The sequence below is a fragment of the Desmodus rotundus genome, chromosome 1, assembly GCF_022682495.2.
Source record: "Desmodus rotundus isolate HL8 chromosome 1, HLdesRot8A.1, whole genome shotgun sequence".
Lineage (NCBI taxonomy): Eukaryota > Metazoa > Chordata > Mammalia > Chiroptera > Phyllostomidae > Desmodus > Desmodus rotundus.
In genome coordinates, this window is record NC_071387.1 from 49970118 (window position 1) to 49991175 (window position 21058).

General features: G+C 48.0%; 1 protein-coding gene across 3 annotated transcripts; it reads left to right on the forward strand.

Annotated features, from left to right (window-relative positions):
• The first annotated feature begins 4701 nt into the window (after window positions 1-4701).
• DMRT3 (doublesex and mab-3 related transcription factor 3) lies at window positions 4702-20507 on the forward strand. 3 transcript variants are annotated; one of them, XM_053924082.1, is made up of 3 exons: window positions 4702-4860; window positions 5985-6735; window positions 18836-20507. In XM_053924082.1, exons 2-3 carry the CDS (start codon window positions 6282-6284, stop codon window positions 19798-19800), a joined length of 1419 nt encoding a protein of 472 aa, XP_053780057.1. In that variant the 5' UTR covers window positions 4702-4860; window positions 5985-6281; the 3' UTR covers window positions 19801-20507. The 3 variants fall into 3 exon arrangements, with proteins under 3 accessions (XP_053780057.1, XP_053780049.1, XP_053780047.1); XM_053924074.1 differs by lacking the exon at window positions 4702-4860 and adding an exon at window positions 5682-5770; XM_053924072.1 differs by lacking the exon at window positions 4702-4860 and having other exon boundaries at window positions 5888-6735.
• Window positions 20508-21058: the final 551 nt, after the last annotated feature.

The window sequence follows — 21058 nt, forward strand, 5'->3', positions numbered from 1 at the left end:
TGCCTTCCTCGCGTGCCTGGTGCGGTTGAGTGGCCCTGTGACACCCGTTTGCTCCTCGGGTGTTTATCCCTGACTGCTGCGGAGCGGGTGCCAGGTAGGCCTAGAACCTGGCCCAGGTGGATGGCATTATGAACTTACCTAATTCCGAACACAAGGCAAAACATTGCAATTAAGTACTGACTACTGAGTTTTAAACATTTCTATACACATTTGAGGGGCGGTCATTTTTTTTCACAGCTCTGCCCCCTTCAAAGGAAAGCTTTTATCAGTAAGAGCGCATCCGCCCGCGGAGAAATCCGTGGTGTACGAGTGTGTACAACTGTGCTAGTGTGGGCGTGTCGCTAGTGTGTGCTTCGCCGGCGGGCTGCCAGGAGGCCCTCCTTTCACAGGCGCATCTGTTGCTCCGGCGCTGGAAAACCGAAGCAGGCTTGCTGGGCCTTCCTGTCCTGAGCGCCGGGCGAGGTGCCGCCACGCGACGTGGGGCTGTGGGCAAACGAAGCGTGTCACCCTCCTGAGCCGCCCGCGGCTCCCGCAGAGGCTGGGGGCGAAAGCGGCCCTTCCCAACTTCCGGCAGACGCGGTCCCGCGGCCGGCAGCCCGCTCGGTGCGTTTGGCTCTCAACTGACTAGTGCCGCGAAGTCCGCGCTGCAGAGCTAGGGCTTCAGGGAAAGCCTAGGTGACACTCTTCCTCCCCGTCACAACCTGTGCCACACCCGCAGTGGGGCTCTCGGGAACCCACGCACGAAACCAGTTCGGGGCAGATGCGTGAGCCAGATCCCCCTGGCCGGCCCCGCCGTCTCCCTTGCACCTCGTGGAAACAGGACTCCCACCCTCGCATAAAACTCGAGCCCCCTCTCCGCTTCCCATGAACTTAAGTGAACTGGTCTCACACGTACACCTGACGCTTTGTGTCAAGAGGTATTACAAGCGCTTTACTGAATGCTATTCGCGCTACACAACCCGGCCCCCTCGTCGTCCGCCCCCCGCCCCCCCGCCCCGAGAGCAGTCTGTCGTTAGAGATGGATTTTCCTTGGCTCCCCCAAGCGGGCCTGGTCCGCCCGGCCGGGCGGGGTCGCGGCTGCCTGCCCTACGCCGCTGCTCCTCTGGAAAGATTTCCCCGGAACCTTGCGCGGTGCTTTAACCCTCCTTTCTCCCTCCGCACACCCACACATGTACAAGGCCTGAGACCTGCGCTGCCAACGACTCGCCTTTAAAAGACGACTCTTCCCCCAACCCCCTCACAGAAACTCGAACGGACTTGACTCAACCAATTGTACGCTAAGTCTCTCCCGGCAAAACAATCTGCAAACTTTCCGGCAGTTCGAAGGGGGGGGCCCTGACGGCTGGCAGCGGCCCGGGGCGGGTAGGCGGGGCAAGCCAGGCTGGGGGCGGGGTGCTGGTGGGTGGGCGGAGCCGCGATTGCTCCGGAAGTCGCGCGGCCCAGAACTTTGTCTTAGACAAAGTGTGCGGAGGCTCACGTCGAATCCCCCGGCTTGGGACGCCGTTCGAGTCTCGGCGGTATTCTCCCGCGGGTCTGGCGTGGGTGCATGGTGTTTGCACCCACTCTGCCTGGGATGCGAGCAGCGCCGGCGCTTTCGCCTCTTATTCCCAGGCCCTTTACCCGAACTGCGAGTTATTTCCTGGAAGCCCGCCCATTCTCCCAAGTTCCCTGAAGTGGGGCTTTGTGCCGGGACAGCAAGGGAGGGGGGAAGGGAGAGGCAGAAGAGAGTTCTGGAAAAGGGGCTCGTCCTTTCCAGGAAGAACTGCACTAGTGCGAACCCTGGGGAGACTGGCTTGTCCCATGAATGTTGCTCTAATTACCTAAAAAGATTTCCTTGGCCTTTTTTTTTTGTATTGTTTTAATTTTTAAAGTGAGAGGGGTAAGATAAGCCTGTGCTGTTCTCACTTTACCTTGTTGGGCACATTTTTTTTTAACCCTTTACACAGCAGACGGCGTCTTCTGGCCGCCCGCTGCAACCCTCTTGCGAAACGTTGTGGCCTTTGAGCGCCGTCCTCAGCCCACGTCCAGGCCTCCTGCTGCGTGCGGTGGGTCCGACTCAGCCTAAGAGCCCAGAGCGAGCGCCTACGCTCGGGGCCGCAGCCTCCAGCTCCCGGGTCTGAGGGAATCCCCAGGGCGGCGGACAGGCCGAGGCCGTGGGCGCTTCTGGGTCCGGAGGCCAGAGAGAGGCCAGAGCGGCGGCGCCCGGGGCTTGCCGGGGAAACTGGTCTGGCCCCAGGCCCAGTGGGGAGCGCCCCGACGAAGCGCTTTTCCGGTCCCTTCCACCGCAAGCTTGGAGTTGGGGTCGCTGCTTATTAGGCGCCTTGGAGGAAGCAAATGCGGGAGCGACACTCCCACCCCAAAAGGTCAGGCCGGGAGCGGCCCGTGTCTGGGCCAGGTCTGGGGAATCTGTACCTTGGGAGCATACCTTCCCCAGCTCGAAAATTCGAGAACACGAAGGCCCAAGTAGTAGCACCTCCCAGGGCTGCGTAGGACCTGCGGGGTTGCAGGCCTTTCTGCGCCCTCGTTTGCTCCCAAAGGCCTAGGCCCCTGGAGAGCCTCCGGCCGCCCACTGCCAGAACCGTGTGAGAACAAGACGGTCCAGGCCTTCCTTTCTGCTTAGCTGCGTCCCCCAGACCCGCCAACTGCAGGTTCAGTGTCCCCGGGCGCACGCGGCCTCCGCCCCACACCCCAGAGGGCGGCGTCGGGGATATCTTGGGGGTGTGCTCGAGAGTCTCTCCCCAAATAATTGAAGGAGACAAGGGCATTATTGTCACCTCAAGAAATCGATTGCTGGTTACCCCGCCGAGGTCTCACTAGACGTTTGTTCCCCCCTTTCATTTTGAAGCTGGACGAAGAGCGATGCCTAGAGGCACGGATAGTGTGAGAGCTAAGTTCATACTTGGGAAGAGAGGGCTCTTTTTTCCCCCGCATTCAAAGGGCTTTCTGCACGCCCCCGGCTTCCAGCGTCAGTGGCTGCGATTAAAACGGCAAAATAGGAACCCTGACCTCCCCCTCCATGAGAATCCAGCAAAGCAGAAAATGCCCTGATGTATTATTCAGGACAATATGAAACTGTCCTTTTGATTGTTTCTTGAGGTGAGGAGCAGCTGGCGAGACTCCCAGATTTGGAGTCAGAACATCTTCAGTTTCTCAGAAAGGACACCTGCATCCCTCGAGCTTTTACACACACCCGTGAGATTGAGTGCACGCCAAGGGAAAGAACCACATACACACATTATCTTTTAGCTTTTCACTGTTAATATCTGTCACAATTCTACTGAGTTAATTGTGGTTTGAAAACACACCCCACCCCAGAGCAGAACGCAAATGGGTCCAGTCGAGTGAGGTTACATTTACTTGTAATCCTCCCCTCTCCCTTTCCAATGTCTTTGATTATTTTTCCCATAAGTGGAGAAGCAGGCCGCTCCTCCTAAATGTGATTCGGACCATATGCTTTCTACATTCATTCCCGCTTAGGCTTTTCTTCTCCCCACTAACTGCTAACACGTTATAGTCACCTTGAAATTTCCTCTGCTATTTTCCAATTAAAAGCTTAATAGCCCTGGAAACGGAGTTCATGTGGTGAAGTTTACCATAGCCCCTTGTTCTAAAAGGCTTTCTGCTGGGATCCCATTATGTGCTTGAATAAACCCTTTCTGCAAACAGAAATGGGACTTGGGGTTGTCAGGTGTTGGGTTACAATAGACTTGGAGGCAGGGGACATTTTACCAACATAAATACAAACCTGTCCCTATAGGGAGATGTTGTCAAATACTGGGATATGGAAAACATTCCCATCAAATATGAGAAAAGGATTATTATGCTATATCAAATGAGTATTTAGATCTTGGGTCCCGATGTGCACTGGAGTGAAACGAGGCCCGGGACCAAATAATACCAGACTGAGTGGCAAAGAGATAGGGTGGCTAGGTGACGGAGGGAGAAAAGGGGGTCGCCTTGTAGTGGGAATGTCCCCCTGCCTTCAAAACCTGGTGCAGAGCTCTGCTATTTCCTTAAAAATAAAAGTATTGTACTCCCAAGGTTTTTATAGTCCTGGTTTCCCGGACCATTTGGAGGAAGTCGGGAGAAATTTGGCTTTGAAAAAAAGTCCATGGTCCCCACATAGCCAAGAAACTTGGAGATTTTAATGCAAACTATCAATCCCAGATTCAGTGTCATTCTAGGTCCTCTGTATCTGTCACGTGAAGCAACGCGCTGCCAACTCCCCACTTTCTGGCCTACAGGGCTGCGGGGTGACCTCTACCTCCAGTCCAGAGAGCGTATTAAGTTCCTTCTGGTTGTGGTGATTTAGGGCTTGTTTTCCGACCGAAGATTGGGAGAAAAGGAAGGACTGAGGTGGTGTTGGGGGGAGGAGGAGTTAAGGGAAAAACCGAGGGGTCTGTGCCCCAAGGAGCTTTAGGGTAGGCCTCCAAAGGTTAGCATTCTCACGCAAGGGTTCCTGCCCACGCTCTACCAGGTCAGCATCCAGCGATCCCCACCTCCCGGGCTGGCCTGAACGGGGGGTGAGGGCGGCTCTAAGGACTTATGGGGAAACGCACACAGCCGGGACCTTTTTTTAATCCTCCCCTCCTGAAGTCGCCCTTCTAGGCTGAGGGTTGGCTGCTATGACTAAGGGAGGTGCTTTATTTGAATTCACAGCAAACATAGAGGGACGTTTGCGGGTTGCTTGTTTGCTTCCAGGGCAGAGAGAAGCGGCCTTCCCTAGGGGACAAGGACCGCTGCGCGGCCAAAAGATTGACCCTTGCAGCGGACTAGTCTACGCTCTTGTCTTGCGTTCCCAGCTCCAAGATTGCCATCTCCCCGGCTTCGCACCGAGCCATTGTGCTGCCCAGCACCGCTGTATCCACCTGTATGTTGTTCTGTTTGGGCAGGGGGTGTTTAGTCGTCCCTGTGTTTATGGCGGTAGTCCTCATTAGGCCAAAACGGCACTCTTGGGAGATTAGAAACACACAAATACAATTTGAACAAAGTTTTATGTTGCTATCATGTGCAAGGGCCCCCTCCACCCCTACTCAAAGACAACGGGGTTGGGGAGAGAAATGGCGCCATCCATATCCATGACTAAATCGAGTCCGTGTGGATTTGAATTGACACGAAGTCTCCGTTTGATCGTTCAATGGCAGTTGGGCAGAGGAGAGATCATACCCAGTAACTTTTGAGCCGCCATTCTGAAAGTTTAGACCCAGCACTTAAGCAACATCTCCACACGAGCGTCCCCCCCCCCCGCTCCTTTCAGGGAGATTGTTCGTTAAAGCAGGGGAGGAGGTTAGGGAAATAAGCTCATCGCCAGAGGAAGGACTGTGCCTGCAAGATGGGTTGTCATCTTTGGGCCAGCAGGTTTTCAAAAACATTAATTTTCTTCTGCAGCAGCACGATTTATTTATTTTTTTTAAGTTGCAAAGGGAAATAAAAAAGCCAAAAATTTTCCAAACCAAATTCCACGGTAGGCTCCCGTTCTTCCAGAGCTGAGTTTCTGCAGCAAAGTGTTGGGATAAAAGCGGCCACAGGTTCGGTGCCGCCAAATCAGGCCTGGAGGGAAGGAAAGGGAAGGAAGGGGAGCGGCCACCTCACTCTCCAACAGGCACCCCCACCTTCACCACGTTGGCCCTCCCCTTCCCCGCCCCGCGTGTAACGCTGCGTCCCGGAGCGCCACAGTCCCTCCCTCCCGGCCTAGGGCAGCGCAGACAGCTTGGAGGAGGGGGTGGTGAGCGCCCCCGCGGGAGCGGCCCGGCTGCAGGTGGCAAGGAAGGTGATGTGCAGGAACTCCAGGGGCGAGAGAAAAGAGGAAGGCGGGCAGTGGGGTGGAGAGTGCAAGGAGACCGAGACTCCGGGGCGGGGGGGGTTGCAGTGGGAGGGAGGAGGAGTGGGGGCGGTAGAGGAGGTGCCGCGGGCGGGTAGCGCGCGCGGGAGCTGCAGGCAAGCTGGCTCAGACCTTAACCAGAGTCCTCGCCGGCTCCTTCCAGCCGCCGAAACGTCTCAGCCAGGGAGAACGTGCCGACCAAAGTCGCAGCTGGCGGAGACGCGACCGGCGTGGGATTGGCGGAGAACTAGCGACAGGCTGGGGCTGCGAGCGCCGCGAGAGCCATAAAGACGCCCGCTGCACCTCCGGCCGTCCCGGAACGCACGCGGCCGCCGGGACTGGGGGATCAAGGGCGGCGCCGGCCGGAGGCCGCCCCTGAGCTGGCCTCCCAGCTCTGCTGTCCGGCGTTCCCTGGCCCGCTCGCGCAGCCAGCCCGCCAGCTCTTCAGGGAGGCCGGGGCATGAACGGCTACGGCTCCCCCTATCTGTACGTGGGCGGCCCGGTGTCTCAGCCGCCTCGGGCTCCCCTGCAGCGCACGCCCAAGTGCGCGCGCTGCCGCAACCACGGCGTGCTGTCTTGGCTCAAGGGCCACAAGCGCTACTGCCGCTTCAAAGACTGCACCTGCGAAAAGTGCATCCTCATTATCGAGCGGCAGCGGGTCATGGCGGCGCAGGTGGCACTGCGCCGGCAGCAGGCCAACGAGAGCCTCGAGAGCCTCATCCCCGACTCTCTGCGCGCCCTGCCGGGACCCCCGCCGTCCGTGGACACCGTTGCGGCCGCCGTCCCGCAGCCGCCGCCGACCTCGCAGCCGTCTCAGCCGCCGCGCCCCGCCGCCGAGTTGGCTGCTGCCGCCGCTCTGCGCTGGGCCGCCGAGCCCCAGCCCGGGGCGCTGCAGGCACCGCTGGCCAAACCAGGTGAGAGCGTTGCAGGCGGGGGCCGGGCGCGCGGGCGAAAGCATTTGGGAGCTCCTCCTGTGGCTCTGCTTGGGAAGCCCGGAGGTAAATTTAGGGAAGTGGGCCTTGCCGGGCCGTCCTACCCCGAAAACTCCGCCAAGCCGGTCCTTTTTCTCCGGGCAGTGGCCGGCCTTCCTTCTGGATCAGGCAGGTGGAACCCAGACACTCGCGAGAAAGGCGCTTTATGCTAGCCAAACGACAGGACTGTGCGACGGGTTCGCCGAGTGTCATCCCCAGGTTATAGAGAAACTTGTCTGTTTTAGCGGGTGACTAAAGAGGTCGTGACAGGACCAAATTAAAATCCACGCGAGCATACACACCACTGTGCGGCAGGGTTTTCCCGGCTTAGGACTTTTTAGAGAGGTTGGGACGGGGAGGTACACGGACGGAGCCAAGGCCCAAGGTTTACTCCGAGCTGGACGTTCTTCTGGCCCCAGGGAACTGGAGCGAACCCGAAGCCTGTCTAGCCTCCAACTGTGGTCTCCGGCGTCTTGCAATTTGTTGAAAGAAGCTTCATTTAGAAGCAGTAGTTAAAAGGGCCAGGGAAGTTTCTAAACTGATAAGCGAGGACCCAGAATCTGGTGCATCCAGAGTGAGCTCCTTTGCAAAACTGCTCCTGCCCTTCAATAGGTTCCTCAGGCCGCCTTCTGCCGTCTCTGTGGCTTAAAGAAATACTACAAACAAAACTTGACCTAGTTTGAGGGAGGCCACGGCTGGAGAGCCCTTTCCCCGGTTCTAGGGCGGCCTGGGCCTCACTTTCCAAGATTTGGAGCAAAGGCTCTCTCTCTTCCTTTTACCTCTCCTCCCTCCTCTCCTCTGGGGCTGTGCTTTAGAGAGAGTGGGTCTGCCCTGAGCTCTAGAGGTTTCCTCCACCTTCCTGATTCCATCCTTTCCTCTCCCCCAGGTCTCTGGGGTCCGCAGACCCTAGTTGAGGCTCCTTTCTCTTTGGGTATCTCTAGCTTGCTATGCTGCCCAACCAAAGAACTTCTTCAGTTTTAGACTCTTGGAATTCAGTTGTGTTTGGTGTTTTCCCTTCATTGTGGCAAATATGTGAAGGAAAAAAAGCCCATCTTCGCGGGGGGGTGGGGTGGGGGGTTTAAAAGAGTGTGCTGGAATTCAAGAGGGAAGGCCCTGTAGGGCCCAGAGCCCCATGGGTAGGAGTGGAAGATCTGCTGGGGAGAGAGGCGCAGCACACACCTCCAAGAGGCTGATGAAGTCTGCAAAAGCGTCTGGCTTGTGGAGAGGGGCTTTCAGGAACAGTTGACTGTTGTGCGGAGCTGGGGAAATGCAGACTCACTGGTTGGAAGTGAGTCGACAGGCAGCCTGGCAGGCACAGTTCTGCTGCCCTGTTGCTCAGTTGTGCTCGCCAGGCCTGAAGCTCTGAGAACATCCTACGTGAAGAGCAGGACTGGATATTTTCAGACAGAAGAGGTTTGCTGAACATTGATTTTGTGGATATTTAATGCAAGGTATTATCTAAGCACTTCTCTTGAGTAATACTCTCTATCCAAGTTGTCTTTCTTTTTTTAGTCTGATCTCTTTATATTAGAAGGTTTGCCACAAAGGAATAGGAGGGAAAGAGATAGAAGTTCATTTTGCTTTTGTCCTTTAAGTTAGAATGAGTATCTAGGAGAGTTTTGTCTTAGTTCTAGAAGTTGATCCATGCCAATAACTTTTCTTAACCTTCCTGTCTCTAGTTTCCCTGTCTCCATTTCCCCCAGCGCCAGAGCAGGAATCTGAGTTCATGTCAGTAGATGGTAGCATTTTCCAGAGGCCACCTGTAATACAGAGCACCCCTGTAATAGGGCCTTGGATTTGGGGGTCCTAGTCCAAGAGGGGATTCTGTTCACATCCTGTGCCCTTCAAACCATTCCTTGGGATACCCAAAGTGTGAGGTTTCTAGAGTCACGAAACCAAAACCAACCTTAGGAGGCGGGTAGTGAGGGCAGGAGGAAAGGTAGAGCCATAGCTGCTGCAGCAGCAGAAGAATACAGGTTTGGGAGAATAAAAGAGGGAGACTTACTTCAACTGGACAAACCAGGCCTGGTGCTCTCTTATTCTAAGTATTCAGAGATAGCCCGAGCCCTTCAAGTTGAAAGCAGGTAATTGGTAATTGCACAGGAGAATAGGACTTACCATAGGGAGAGGTCAGAGTGGTGGCTTTGGGAGACTGAGCGGAGGGACAAAGGGCTCAGCTTCTTAGGCTGGTTACATTGCATACCTTGTGCATTTGTATATAACTTTTACTTTCTCCTTTCAATTAGTTTGACCCTGTGATTCCATTTAAAAAATGCCAATCAATCCGATGATATTGGTGGGGGTGGGCAGAAAAAGAACAGATAGTTGTTTCCATTAGGAAGACAAGCATACAGGTGGATCCATGCATTTCCATGCATTGCTTTGTAAGAAAGCCCATTTGGGGTTTAAGAGAAAATTGCCTGGATGAGACTACACGTTGCTGTATGTATTATACCTGTTTGCAATTGTTCTTATTATGATCTGTTTCTATATAACATACTATGCATATTTAGAAGTATGTCAGACAATTAGTTCACTGCATGTAGAGAAATAAATGAAGTCCACATGTGCAGTAAGTTCACTGACCATTAGGAATGTGTAAATATCTACTGGCAAATTATGGAGAACTGTGATCTCCGTGTCTAAAGCATGGCTGGTCCTCTTTAAGAGACACCTGAAAAGCTGCTTTAGTCCACAGCTGTGGAAACATTTTTGTTGTGGGCTACAGATGCAGGTGAAAAGCATATGCCCTAGAGAAAGGTCTGTTTGCTGGGCTCCTCTGGAGAAAAAACACCCTCTTAAGGGAGTGCCACATTAACACCAAAATTCAGTTTTGTAGCTGGAAGAAATCTCCAAGTTCTGCTTTAGAATCTTTAAAGGATAGGGGGTTGCTTTACCTAACGGTGTAAATGTGTTGTCCCTTTCCACATGGTGATGGTTTTAGGGGGAATTTTCATAAGGTAATGTTACTATTTCTAACTATGGATTGAAGCATTCTTTTTTCTTTTTGGGTCTACATTTCCTCTGCTCCTCTGTTATCATCTACGACTGGCCTGGAATTATTAGATTTGACTAAGCACAAAATTCTCATTTAAGCTTCTTTACATATCTAATACTGATTCACTTATTGTCCTAAATTCCCTCTTCATCCTCCTCACATGCCCTCCGATGATCGCCCTTGACAATATCTTGGGAAGTGTGACAGCTTTCTGCTCTTAGTGTATCTGAGTCAGCAGCCTTAACCGGCCAAGCCAGCCTTTCAGGACGTGGGCTCAAGAGCTGAGGAAAGTTAAGGGTCAAGACCAAGGTGAGAGCTAAAGTTACGTTCCTGTATTGTGGCTCCCTTCCCCCACCCTCACCATTTCTTGCAGGACAGTGCCCTGGGTCTTCTCTGGCTGTGAGAAGAATGACCTGTAGCTACAGATTCTTTCTAGGTCTACATTTGTCATCAAAATAAATATGTACACAAGTTCTTTAAAGTCTTCTTAAAGGAGAAAGAAATAAAAAACATCCTATTTGGTTAGGAATAGGAGAGTAGGTCAAATAGGAAAGTGGGGTCTCCTTTTCTGTTTATTTCTCCTGAAAAGGGGCGAACAAGAGATCCGTAGTGTGAGAAGTTAGGAGCTTTGGAAAACTACCTTTATTCTATTCTACCTCCAGCCCTTACCTCATAGCATCTTTGTGTTTGCTCTGAGCCTTTTAGCTCCAGTTTGGTTGGGTCCTGTCCAGTCTAGTTGCATTTTTAAAAAACATTTTAACTTTAATTAAAAAAAACGACAAACAGAAATACCTGATGTATAATGACCGGGATGGGAAACCTCTGAGACTATAGGCTAGAAGAAAACAGAAAAATGGGGAAAAACTGCAAGGTCGTTCATGAAGTGTGCCTATGAACTTAATAACGGGGTCTGGTTTTAAGATGGCTTGACTTAGGGTCAGGGCCCCAACTCAGAGTTGCACTGTAAAAACCAAAACCACCCAAATGAGAAGGAATAAGTGATAATGTACTACTGGTCTCTTCCAAACCGAACGCCACCCAGGACCACCAAGGGTATTCACAGTTCCTGGCCTTCCCCATGGGGCACCAGTCGATTTGCAATTTGCGCATGGCACGGTTGGGCAGGTGCGCAGCCCAGCCTGTTGGGAACAGTTGCAGGGGACAGGGACCTCGGCAGCACTCTCGGGGAGGAGATAAAACAAAAATCCAGGGAAAGGCACATGCCAGCTTCACTGCACCACTGTCCCCTCGCAGACAGTCTCGGGGAAACTGAAGTTGGGCAGGTCCAGTGCACTGGCTGGGCATAGAGGACACCCGCAGCCTGCTTTGGTCCCCTCTGCAGCGGGCTCCTTCCTCGCTCACCTATGGAGACTTGGGAAGGGCCCGGGAACAGGGAGCCCGAGCAGCAAGACTTTCTGTGCATTTCTCTCTCCTGCTTCTTAGACCATCCACTCCCTCACTGCTGGGCTGTTATATTCAGCAAAAACAAACAAACACATAAATAAACAAAACACAAAAGCATGTAAATAAAAAACAGGATGCTAAATTTTGCATGGGGCATACTTAAAAGAAAAATTATTTGTTATGTATCTGAAGTTGAAATTTATCTGGCAATCCCCAGCCTCGGCTGGTCCCTCCCAGCTTCAATCACCCCAGGAGGGTGCCCCTTGGGGTGGAGGTCACTAGTATGCTTCTTGCTTCTCCCAGCTTCTCTCTCTGGAGCCAACGCGCTGCTGTGGCCAGGCATGGAATGGCGCTGGTGTCCATCTTGTGATCTGAGGACAGGGCTGGCAGGAAAAACCTGAGTGGTTTCCACGTCTAGAAACCAGAGTTCCCCTGCCATCCGAGAAAGAATCTGCCCCCTCTACCCAACACACTCCTCTGGGTTATAAATCTGGCCGATAGCCGTGCTCTGGACTTACACAACCAACTTTTCTTTTCCCTGATGGATGAACTCCTGGGTTTAAAAGATTACAGTAATCACAGGAGGACAGTGTAAATCGAATCTGATAGCAATAACTTTCGGGGAAGGTCAGGCTCAAGTGAAATGTTACCAAGCAACAGGCATTTTGTTTGCAAAATACAATCAAAGAGCATTGATGAGAAATTCTTTGCAGCAGCCAGTCAGCACTTTCTGCTAACAGCTTTACAGAGGGAAAGGGAGTAAGTCTTCATAAATCCACATCCCTGGAGGACTTGAAGCCCCTTTCTAGAAATGTTGCACCTCTTCCTGACGGGGCGGAGGATGGAACCCAGTAAAAATCTGTCTGCCTGCCTGCCTGCCTCCCCTTACCTTTTCTTTCCCTCCATCCCCCTCTTTCCTCTGTTGGCTTTTTAACCTGTTGCAGCTTCCCAGCCTTTCACCACTCAGGTCCCTGAGCCCTCCTGTCTAGTTCCATGTGACTGTGATGCCCAGTTCACTACTGGAGTGTGCATGGGTGCCCGTGACCAAGGCTGAGGCCTGTCACTCTGCAAGGGCCCTGTGTAGCTCTAGTGAACCATTTCCTTGTCTGAGCACTGAGAGAAAACTAAAATATATCTCAGTGGGGTTTTTAATTTATTGTATAGTTAAACAGTTGTAAAAATAAGCCATATCAACTACTGAATGACAGTATAATGGAAAATTTAAATAGCAGAACCTCAGTTCTCTACCTGATCTCTAATCTCATTTGATTCCAGTGACTAGGCAGACACATTTTACAAAGCTGGGGTCAGTGTTCTGCCCCCCATCCACTGATTATTAATTCAGTGTGAATATCTGCTGCACCCATCGTTTTTGTATGTGAATGTGTACCACACTATGCCCTCCAATGACTACACCATAGTCTGCCCAGATGCGGGCCTTCCAGCTGCTTACTGTGTTTCAATGCAAATTTTGTAAAAGGTTAGTTAGGAAACTGTAAGCCTTTTGGTGGCCAAGAGGCAATGCTTTGATCCTGTCTGTGCAGGTGTAATGGTACCTAGTACCATGCCCGGGCTCCTAGTGAGGGATTCAAGGATGTTTGTTCAATAGATGGATGAAGGAGTAGACAGCTGCATTTTGGTAAGTACCAAATACACATGTAGGTTTATAGGTAATTTCCCTCCTGCTTCTTGAAATGTGTCCTTTTCTGAGTCAAGAAAGAGGTCAAAACTAAATTTTTGTAGGGCATATGTAGCCCACAGTTACAGATCCATGCTTCCTTAGCTCCCCCTTTATGTCCCCCCAAAATATTGGTCCTAAGGAGCCATTTTGATACCACCATACATTATTAAGCCAGTATTGTTAGTGGTTTTTTAAAGGGAAAGTATGACTGTATGTTTGTACTTTCACAAGTTTCCTCCGTGCCCCGTACCCCCACAGGAAGAAAAGGAGATTTTAGACTGACATTCATTTCCTGCTGTACTTTAGGTTGCCAGCCATTCAGTTTTTTACGATTCTACCTGTAGTGTGAGATAAAAATGACAGAAATGGTAAAAGCCTGTCTCCTATTAGAATCCTTAGTAGGCAGTTGTCTCTTCTGGAAGCCAGTTCTGGTCCAGCCCGGGGCTCCTTCCCTGCCATTGCTATAAGATGTGTGTGCTTTCAAAATGACCCATTGGGGAGCAGTTATTTAGAAGTGTGTTCCCCAATGCCCAAGTGAACAGATGGGGAAACGACAATCCATGTTTCAAAATGCCTGATGTGATTTCAAAAGGGAAAAAAAAGTCTAGTGATTTAGGTAGGGAACATTTCTTTTGATGTCAGTGTTTTTGTGTTTTCATTTTGGATCTAAGATATATTTTGTTTTTGTAGATGTAATTGGATAAAATGTATCAAACCCACCACATTTAAGTAAGAAAGATTTTCCATGTTTATGTGTTTTGAGCAAAATGTTCATTTCCATATAGGGTAGGCCTTCTCAAAATATTTGAAATGAATACCTAGAATTTTTTTACTTTATTGTATTTTCCTATGAAAAGATCTTCTAAAGAAAGATTTTGCAAACTGTAACTTTACATTGGATATTATTTTTGTGTGTGTTCATTTTCTCTCCTTAAAGTCTTGTAGCTATCTTATGGCATTCATAGATATATATTTATTTATTTATTTATGCATTCATACATCCATCTATCTATAAAATTATTATACACATAAAAATTTCCTTCTTAATTGAATATCTTTGAAAAACTTTTACCCTAGTGAAGTTTATTTTAGAGGTGGCTGTATTTGTACCTCATGAAAAATATGAAATTGAAGTGTGAACATTTAGTAAGATTTTTAAAATATGTAGATGTTTAAACATTAGAAGCAGCAGATGTATCACTTTCAATAGGTGGTGTGTAATATCAGATGAAATTAATTTCTCCTTAGTTTTTGCCTACTAGTTTTGGCTTTTTATACCCACACATTAGGGGTAAAAATATTATCAGTTAAAATATGCTTTTAATCTATGTGCTAGGAATTATGGTGTCAGTTTCAAGGAAAAACAGGGTGAAGTGCTGGGGAGCAGTTTCCTTTTCATTTTGTTTGTTGGCAGTTTGACATTTCTATATCAAGAAAGGCCTTTGTGTTTTAAACCAATGAGAACAATTTATAAAGTTTATTTAGGAAAAAATCTAGAGATGTAAAGAAACACCTGTTATTAAATTACACTTTATCACTGGACTCACAACTCACCCTCTATAATTACTTGTGAAAGTCTGTGTTCATAGTAGAATAATTTACAACATCTAGTTCGAGTACAACGATACAGCCAATAGTAGACACCACAGTGCCACAAAATTGCAGGGACTGTATATTCGGCTTTTAGAAATTATTGTTGGGTGAGCACTTACTCTTGGTGCAAAGTGAGAAGCTTGACCTGTTCTGAAACCCCAACAGCCTTGGCTGTCGACTGGAGTTCTGCTCACCCAGCACCCCCTTGCAGGTCCTTCTGTGCTGCTCAGGTGTATGGATGCCATAGGTGCATATCACTCATTGCTTCTTTCAACCACTTTTGTCTTCCCTTTGAAAACAGTATCAATAGTGCTGAACTTGGTTGGTTGGAATGTTCTGAGTTTGTAAATTTGATTCCCGTGACATCTTCATAGCTTTTCTTACTTTTTTGCCATAGTGGATTCCCGGTTAGAGAGGCAGATCAGCCCAGAAACCCGTGAGAGAGTGGATGAATCAGCACAATCCACCACTACTCCTTGAGGAAATAACCAGAAGTGCGTGCTGCACTGGGCATGGCACAGTAGCAAGGGGCAAAGGGTAGTGTGAGAAAATAAGAAACAGACTTTTGCAGTCTTGGGGGGGTCACAATTGTGAACAAGGGGGCACCCATACAAGATTCCACTGTGGTCTCTTCTGCAGAACAGGAAAATAGGTTTGACAGTGGAATTTTGTATTGTTATAGGCTAATACTCCTGCCATCCCATAGCTAGTTGATTGGGATGGTGTATCCTTTGCCATCTTGAAAAGAGTACTACATTTTCAGTATGGTAGATACATTAGGTTAGCCAGAACGTCATTCCCTAGTGCCCCTTTGGCTAAACTCCTCTCTGAATCACATTTTTCTGGAGCCTGAAGCGTTCTGTGGAAGAATGAATTTGGTTGATAGGTCTCAGAACCTTTTCCTCAAATGTTGTCAGTGTTTGAAAGTCATCCAGGGTAGGGAAATTTTACCTTTCAAAATAGGAAGAGGTTCTCAGGTTCACATATTTCTTTTTAAAATAGCTAAGTTTTCCCTTTTTTTGCTCAATCCCTCCAAGGACTCGTAGACATGGACAACAGTGTGACTGAAGGAGGGGGTGGGGAGGGAGGTGTAAGGGGGGTAAATGATGATGGGAAAATACAATAAAAAGTATAAAAATAAAATAAAATAAAAATACTTAAGCAACTTTTAAAAAATAGCTAAGTTTTAAGCTTTTTAGCTATATTTATACATGTTTTATTTTATAGAAAAACCAGTTGTTTCTCTTTAAAAAATCTCACCATCTGCTATATCGCTATGATATTGTACGTCCTATTTCTTTTTTATAATGCCAAAATATGCATAACAAAATTTACCATGTTAACCATTTTTAGGGTGTAACGTGGTAGCATTAGTACATTCCCAGTGTTATGCAGCCGGCACCACTGTCCATTCCTGGAACTTTGTCATCATCCCAAACAGACACTGTATACCTGTTAAACAAGAAGATCCTATTCCCTTTTTCTCCTAGCCTCTGGTGACCACCGTTCTATGAATATGCCTATTCTAGGTGCCTCATAGAAGTTGAATCGGAGAATATTTGTCCTTTCATGACTGGCTTATTTCATTTAGCATGTCTTCAAGGTTCATCCATATTGTAGCATGTGTCAGAATTTCATTCCTTTTTGAGGCTGAATAATATGCCATTGCATGCATAGACTACATTTGATTTATCTGTTTATCCATCTGTGGTCACTTGGGTTGCATCCACCATTTGGCTCTTGTGGATTATGCTGCTATGAACATTTGTGTATGTGTGTTACATTTGATGCTTAGCAAGTCTGCCTGGGTGTATGTGCTTTTCTCCCTGTATATGCATTTTATTGCCTCAACTTAGTAAGTTGCCCAAGTTGGGGGCAAGCCTCACACTTCCTGGTATTCTCTACCATCCATGCTGTGTCTTCAGTATCTTGTGCATTATAGGGATACAAATACTTGATACTGATAATAACAGATAATTAAGGCTAAAGTTAAAGAGATCAGAAAACTGTTTAGAAGTACATAATATTTAAAACATTATTTTATGTCCATATTTGCTCATCGAGATTATTTGACTTGTTCTTCCGAGCTCCACAGAGCAGGGGCCAAAATGCAATTGTGCATTCAGTTCGGTGCTCAGTGAATGTGCTGTCACTGTCCACTCATGTCCAGGTGTCTTAACAGAGGAACGACCAAGAGGCATGCATGGGGCAGGGGTCAGGAAAATTTGGATAGGCCCAGCTGATTAGAATATGATTTTCTATTGTAAAAAAAAATCTCAACTGAGGACATGTTTTTATTGATTTTAGAGAAAGGAAGGGAGAGAGAGAGAGAGACATCACTGTGAGAGAGAAACATTGATTGGTTGCCTCCCGTACCTGCCCTGATTGGGGATTGAACACACAACCTAGGTACATGCCCTGACTGGGAATCAAGCCCGCAACCTTTTGGTGTACGGGATGATGCTCCAGCCAACTGAACTACCCAGGCAGGGCTAGAATGTGAATTTATAGAAGCTTTTTTTGATGCTGTTTTTCTCTTTTGGATGAAGTATAAGTACCACATTAACTCGAGATGAAAGCTGGGTCTCCAGTCCTACAAAGTCAGAAGAGAGAACACGACAAATGTCTCTTTCAAAGATAGGTGTTTTGGGCATCGCAGAGTTGTTATAGAAAACAGAGAGGGCTTATCTGTGTGGGCTGCAAATGAACCCCATATAGAAATCTTGTATTTCACATAGAAAAGGAAGCAGTTTACTTAAAATGTAAGTTTGGGATAAATATGAATTCATATCAGATTTATGACTGAAAATCGCACTGATTTAGTTTAAGAATATATTTTTAAGTATTTATACCTGTCACATAACTTATTGCTTTGTGAAGAACTGAAGATTTGTTTTTCAGTTATACTTAAGATACAGCCCATATTAGAAGAATGTTCATAAATGGACCTTTGTTAAAGGCTTTTAAAATAAACAACAACAAACAGGGGATGGATTTTAGAAGCTACTTTGATAGAATTTCACCAACTGGCTTTGTACACTAATCAGGTGCGCCCTCAGAGGCGGTGACAATGAGGCTATTCAGGCAGGAAAGTAGAAAACACAGGCAAACCAATTGTTTATAGCCCGACAAGTGAGTCATTAATAATTTTCACCTTTAGATCAGTTACATTGGTTTTGAGTAGACGCGGCCAGTTCATGTTTTAAGAAGGATGAAAATCCACTTGTGTATAGATTATTAATAAAGAATATGTTTATTATAAAGGTCTGCTAGAATTTACTTCTGCAAGGAAACCAGTCTTATCTCTCTTTTCTGCCTGGTTAGCACTGTAATACTGGCAGTCCAGGTAATGTCTTAGGTCAAAATGTAAATTTATAACTAGTTTATTTCACAGCAAATCTCTGCTTATTTGGGAAGCTTTTTTCCTTTTCTTTTAAAGTAATTCAAGAAGGTTTCTTTACGTTTTTTTCCATGAACTTTACTAATAAAAATAAAACAGTACATGAAAGCCTGTCTCCCTCTGGTATTGCAGGTCCTGGAGTTATGGGCGCAGCGTCTCATAGATGGGTTGTGCTGCCTGTGCAGCCCTCCCAAGTCACTTCCGCCCTTCTTTCTCACAACCTGTCCCGTCCTCCAGAACGCATAGCTGGTTTTGCTTGACTTATAATGCAAGTTATAGATAACCAAGTCTGCCAATCCCTCAGGCGGTTTTTAAAGCAAGATTTCAGTGTCTAGAGGCTGCCATCTTTCACTCTGGCAGTTATATCAGCTAGTGATTGTGCACAGTATCTTGTTGAATCATTGATGCCTGGTTCACAAGACATTTAGTAAGAAATCCGCATTTGGGAAAACGGATTTAAATACTAAAATTTCCTGTGTATATGGGTTACACATACCAGCCAATGATGTCCTTAGATTACATACCTGCCACCTCGTTTGCAGAAGAGGAGCCAGAAGAAAAGCCTGAGCGCGCGTCTTCCTGCTCTTCTCTGGGCTGTGTTTATGCCCAGCCTGCAGGGCGTCCCTGTTTGGATTGTACTGCTACGCAGCCACATCTTCCGCGGGTCTAGGTGGCAGGCCGTCCTTTGTGTTTAAGGCAAGCTTCCCAGCACATACCATTCTGAGAAGTCACTCTGGTTTCTAGATCTTTATATTTGGGTTTTGTTTTTTGTTTTATTTTTTTTTTGCCATTTGCCAGTTACATCGTTTGGATTTCTTTCTTTCTTTTTTCCAGACTTGTGGTATGTTGTAACCCACTGGGATGCATTTCCCCTTCCAGAAAGCCTGTGCAGGGCTCTTCCTGAGCACATCTGTTCCTCTTTATGCATACCAGGGAAGGATTAACACAGCTGTTCCCTGCTTTTCAGATTTGACTGAAGAGCAACTTGGGGACAGCAACATGGCAGACAACACAGAGACCTTCAGTGACAAAGACACCGACCAGAGGAGCTCCCCAGATGTTGCCAAAAGTAAGGGCTGCTTCACCCCCGAGAGCCCCGAGATAGTGTCGGTGGATGAAGGTGGGTATGCAGTCCAGAAAAATGGCAGCAACTCCGAGAGCCGCTCCGACAGTCCCAAGTACCACGGGGAACAGAATCACCTCCTGATCGAGGGCCCCTCGGGGACTGTGTCTCTGCCCTTCAGCTTGAAGGCCAACAGGCCCCCTCTAGAAGTGTTAAAGAAAATATTCCCCAACCAGAAGCCCACAGTGCTTGAGCTGATCCTGAAGGGCTGTGGGGGGGACCTGGTGAGCGCTGTGGAGGTCCTGCTCTCTAGCCGGTCCTCCGTCTCAGCGGCCGACCGAACTTCAGCAGAGCCCGAGAGTCTTGTGTTGCCCTCCAATGGGCACATCTTCGAACACACCTTGAGCTCCTACCCCATCTCCTCCTCCAAGTGGTCTGTGGGATCAGCCTTCAGAGTCCCAGACACCTTGAGGTTTTCTGCTGACTCGACTAATGTTGTCCCCAACCCCTTGGCCGTCCCCCTGCAGCACCCTTTCCCCCAGCCACCTCGGTACCCACTCATGCTGAGAAATACTTTGGCAAGAAACCAGTCAAGCCCGTTTTTGCCCAATGATGTCACACTGTGGAACACCATGACACTGCAGCAGCAGTACCAGCTGAGGTCCCAGTACGTCAGCCCGTTCCCCAGTAACTCTACCAGCGTCTTCAGAAGCTCACCTGTTCTCCCCACTCGCACCCCGGAGGACCCTCGGATCTCTATCCCTGATGATAGCTGTCCGATTGTGTCAAAGCAGTCCATTTACACTGAGGATGACTATGACGAGAGGTCTGACTCCTCAGACTCCAGAATACTCAACACATCTTCTTAAAGTGGTGCCAGATGGGAGGTGACCAGGTGACATGTTCTGTGCATTTGAACCCTGGGAGGGAGGACCCTGAGGAGAGGCCAATCCTGTGTACACCTTTTCTTCTGTTTGACAGAGTGACTGTGCTTGATTCTGTACCTTAGCAATAAAAACATAACTTATTTAATTTCTTGCACTTCACTGGAAAATGCCAAATAGCTCTGCTCTGTGACTTTAGTGCTAAATGTTCATTGTAAAAGAAAGTCTAATGCTAAGAATAGTCTTGGGAAAGCTGGGTCCACGGAAGATTTATTTGGGGATGTAAAGCTGAAGGTCAGAATGTTCAATAAAATAGTATACTTGAATGCAGTTTTGTAAAAGAGGATTCCTCAGGATATGTGAAACCTAAAGGAAGTGGTTCGATTGCAAATGGACTATAAACAGAGACATTATATTCTTACGCTAAAAATCCTTCTTGCATTTTAAAGAGAGACTGTACGTAAGAACAGAGCGAACTGCTCACATGCTTATTTAAACCTGGACAGTTTTCAGAGACAAACTCCATTAAGAATTATTCTTTTCACATGGCTGAATCGAAACATGTGTAAAGTCAATGTAAAACCAATCACAGCTGTGAACTGCATGAAATGTATTGTGAAATGAACACAAGATTAAGCTTTGTCAGGTTAATGTAGCATGCTAAGGATTCTAGAAGAAATAAACTAAGGAGATGATTTTGGTTTATGTCATTTCTACTGTAGAAAGAGGATCTCTAAAAATAGAAACCTGATGTAAACGCTACTTACTAGTGCACGGAACCCCAATCAAGGCGTCATTCAGTGAGACACTCCTTGAGAAACATGAATGACAGTTTGGGGCTGCAATCAGAAAGAAGTTACTGTTCAAGAATAGAGTTAATTCAACTCTATCATTCATTTATTTCTTCAACAGATACTTATTGAGTGCCTACTATGTGTAACAGAATGCTCCTTGTACGTGATTGTCCAAGTGACCTGCCCATGAGTCCAGATAAGCAGGGATGATGATGGAGAGTCCCGTTAGAAACAAAGCGAAGACGAGACAGTCTACCGTGTGGGAAGTAAGTGCAGTGCTGGCAGAGAAAACACTCAATATGTGAGAACGATTACTCCCATGAATTCAGCTCAGTAGCTTGGCATTTAGGATGTAGAAGTGAATTCCCTCTTGTCACTTGGGGAAGATGACCCCACAAAACTTCGAAAACCAGGGCTCTTTTTCCCTTAATTTAATTTATTATTTTTTA

Excerpts from the sequence above, each read along its gene's own strand:
- DMRT3 (XM_053924082.1), top strand. The coding sequence starts at position 6,282 with ATGAACGGCTACGGCTCCCCCTATCTGTACGTGGGCGGCCCGGTGTCT. Across the intron at positions 6,736-18,835 it reads GGCACCGCTGGCCAAACCAG|ATTTGACTGAAGAGCAACTT; the intron begins GTGAGAGCGTTG and ends CCTGCTTTTCAG.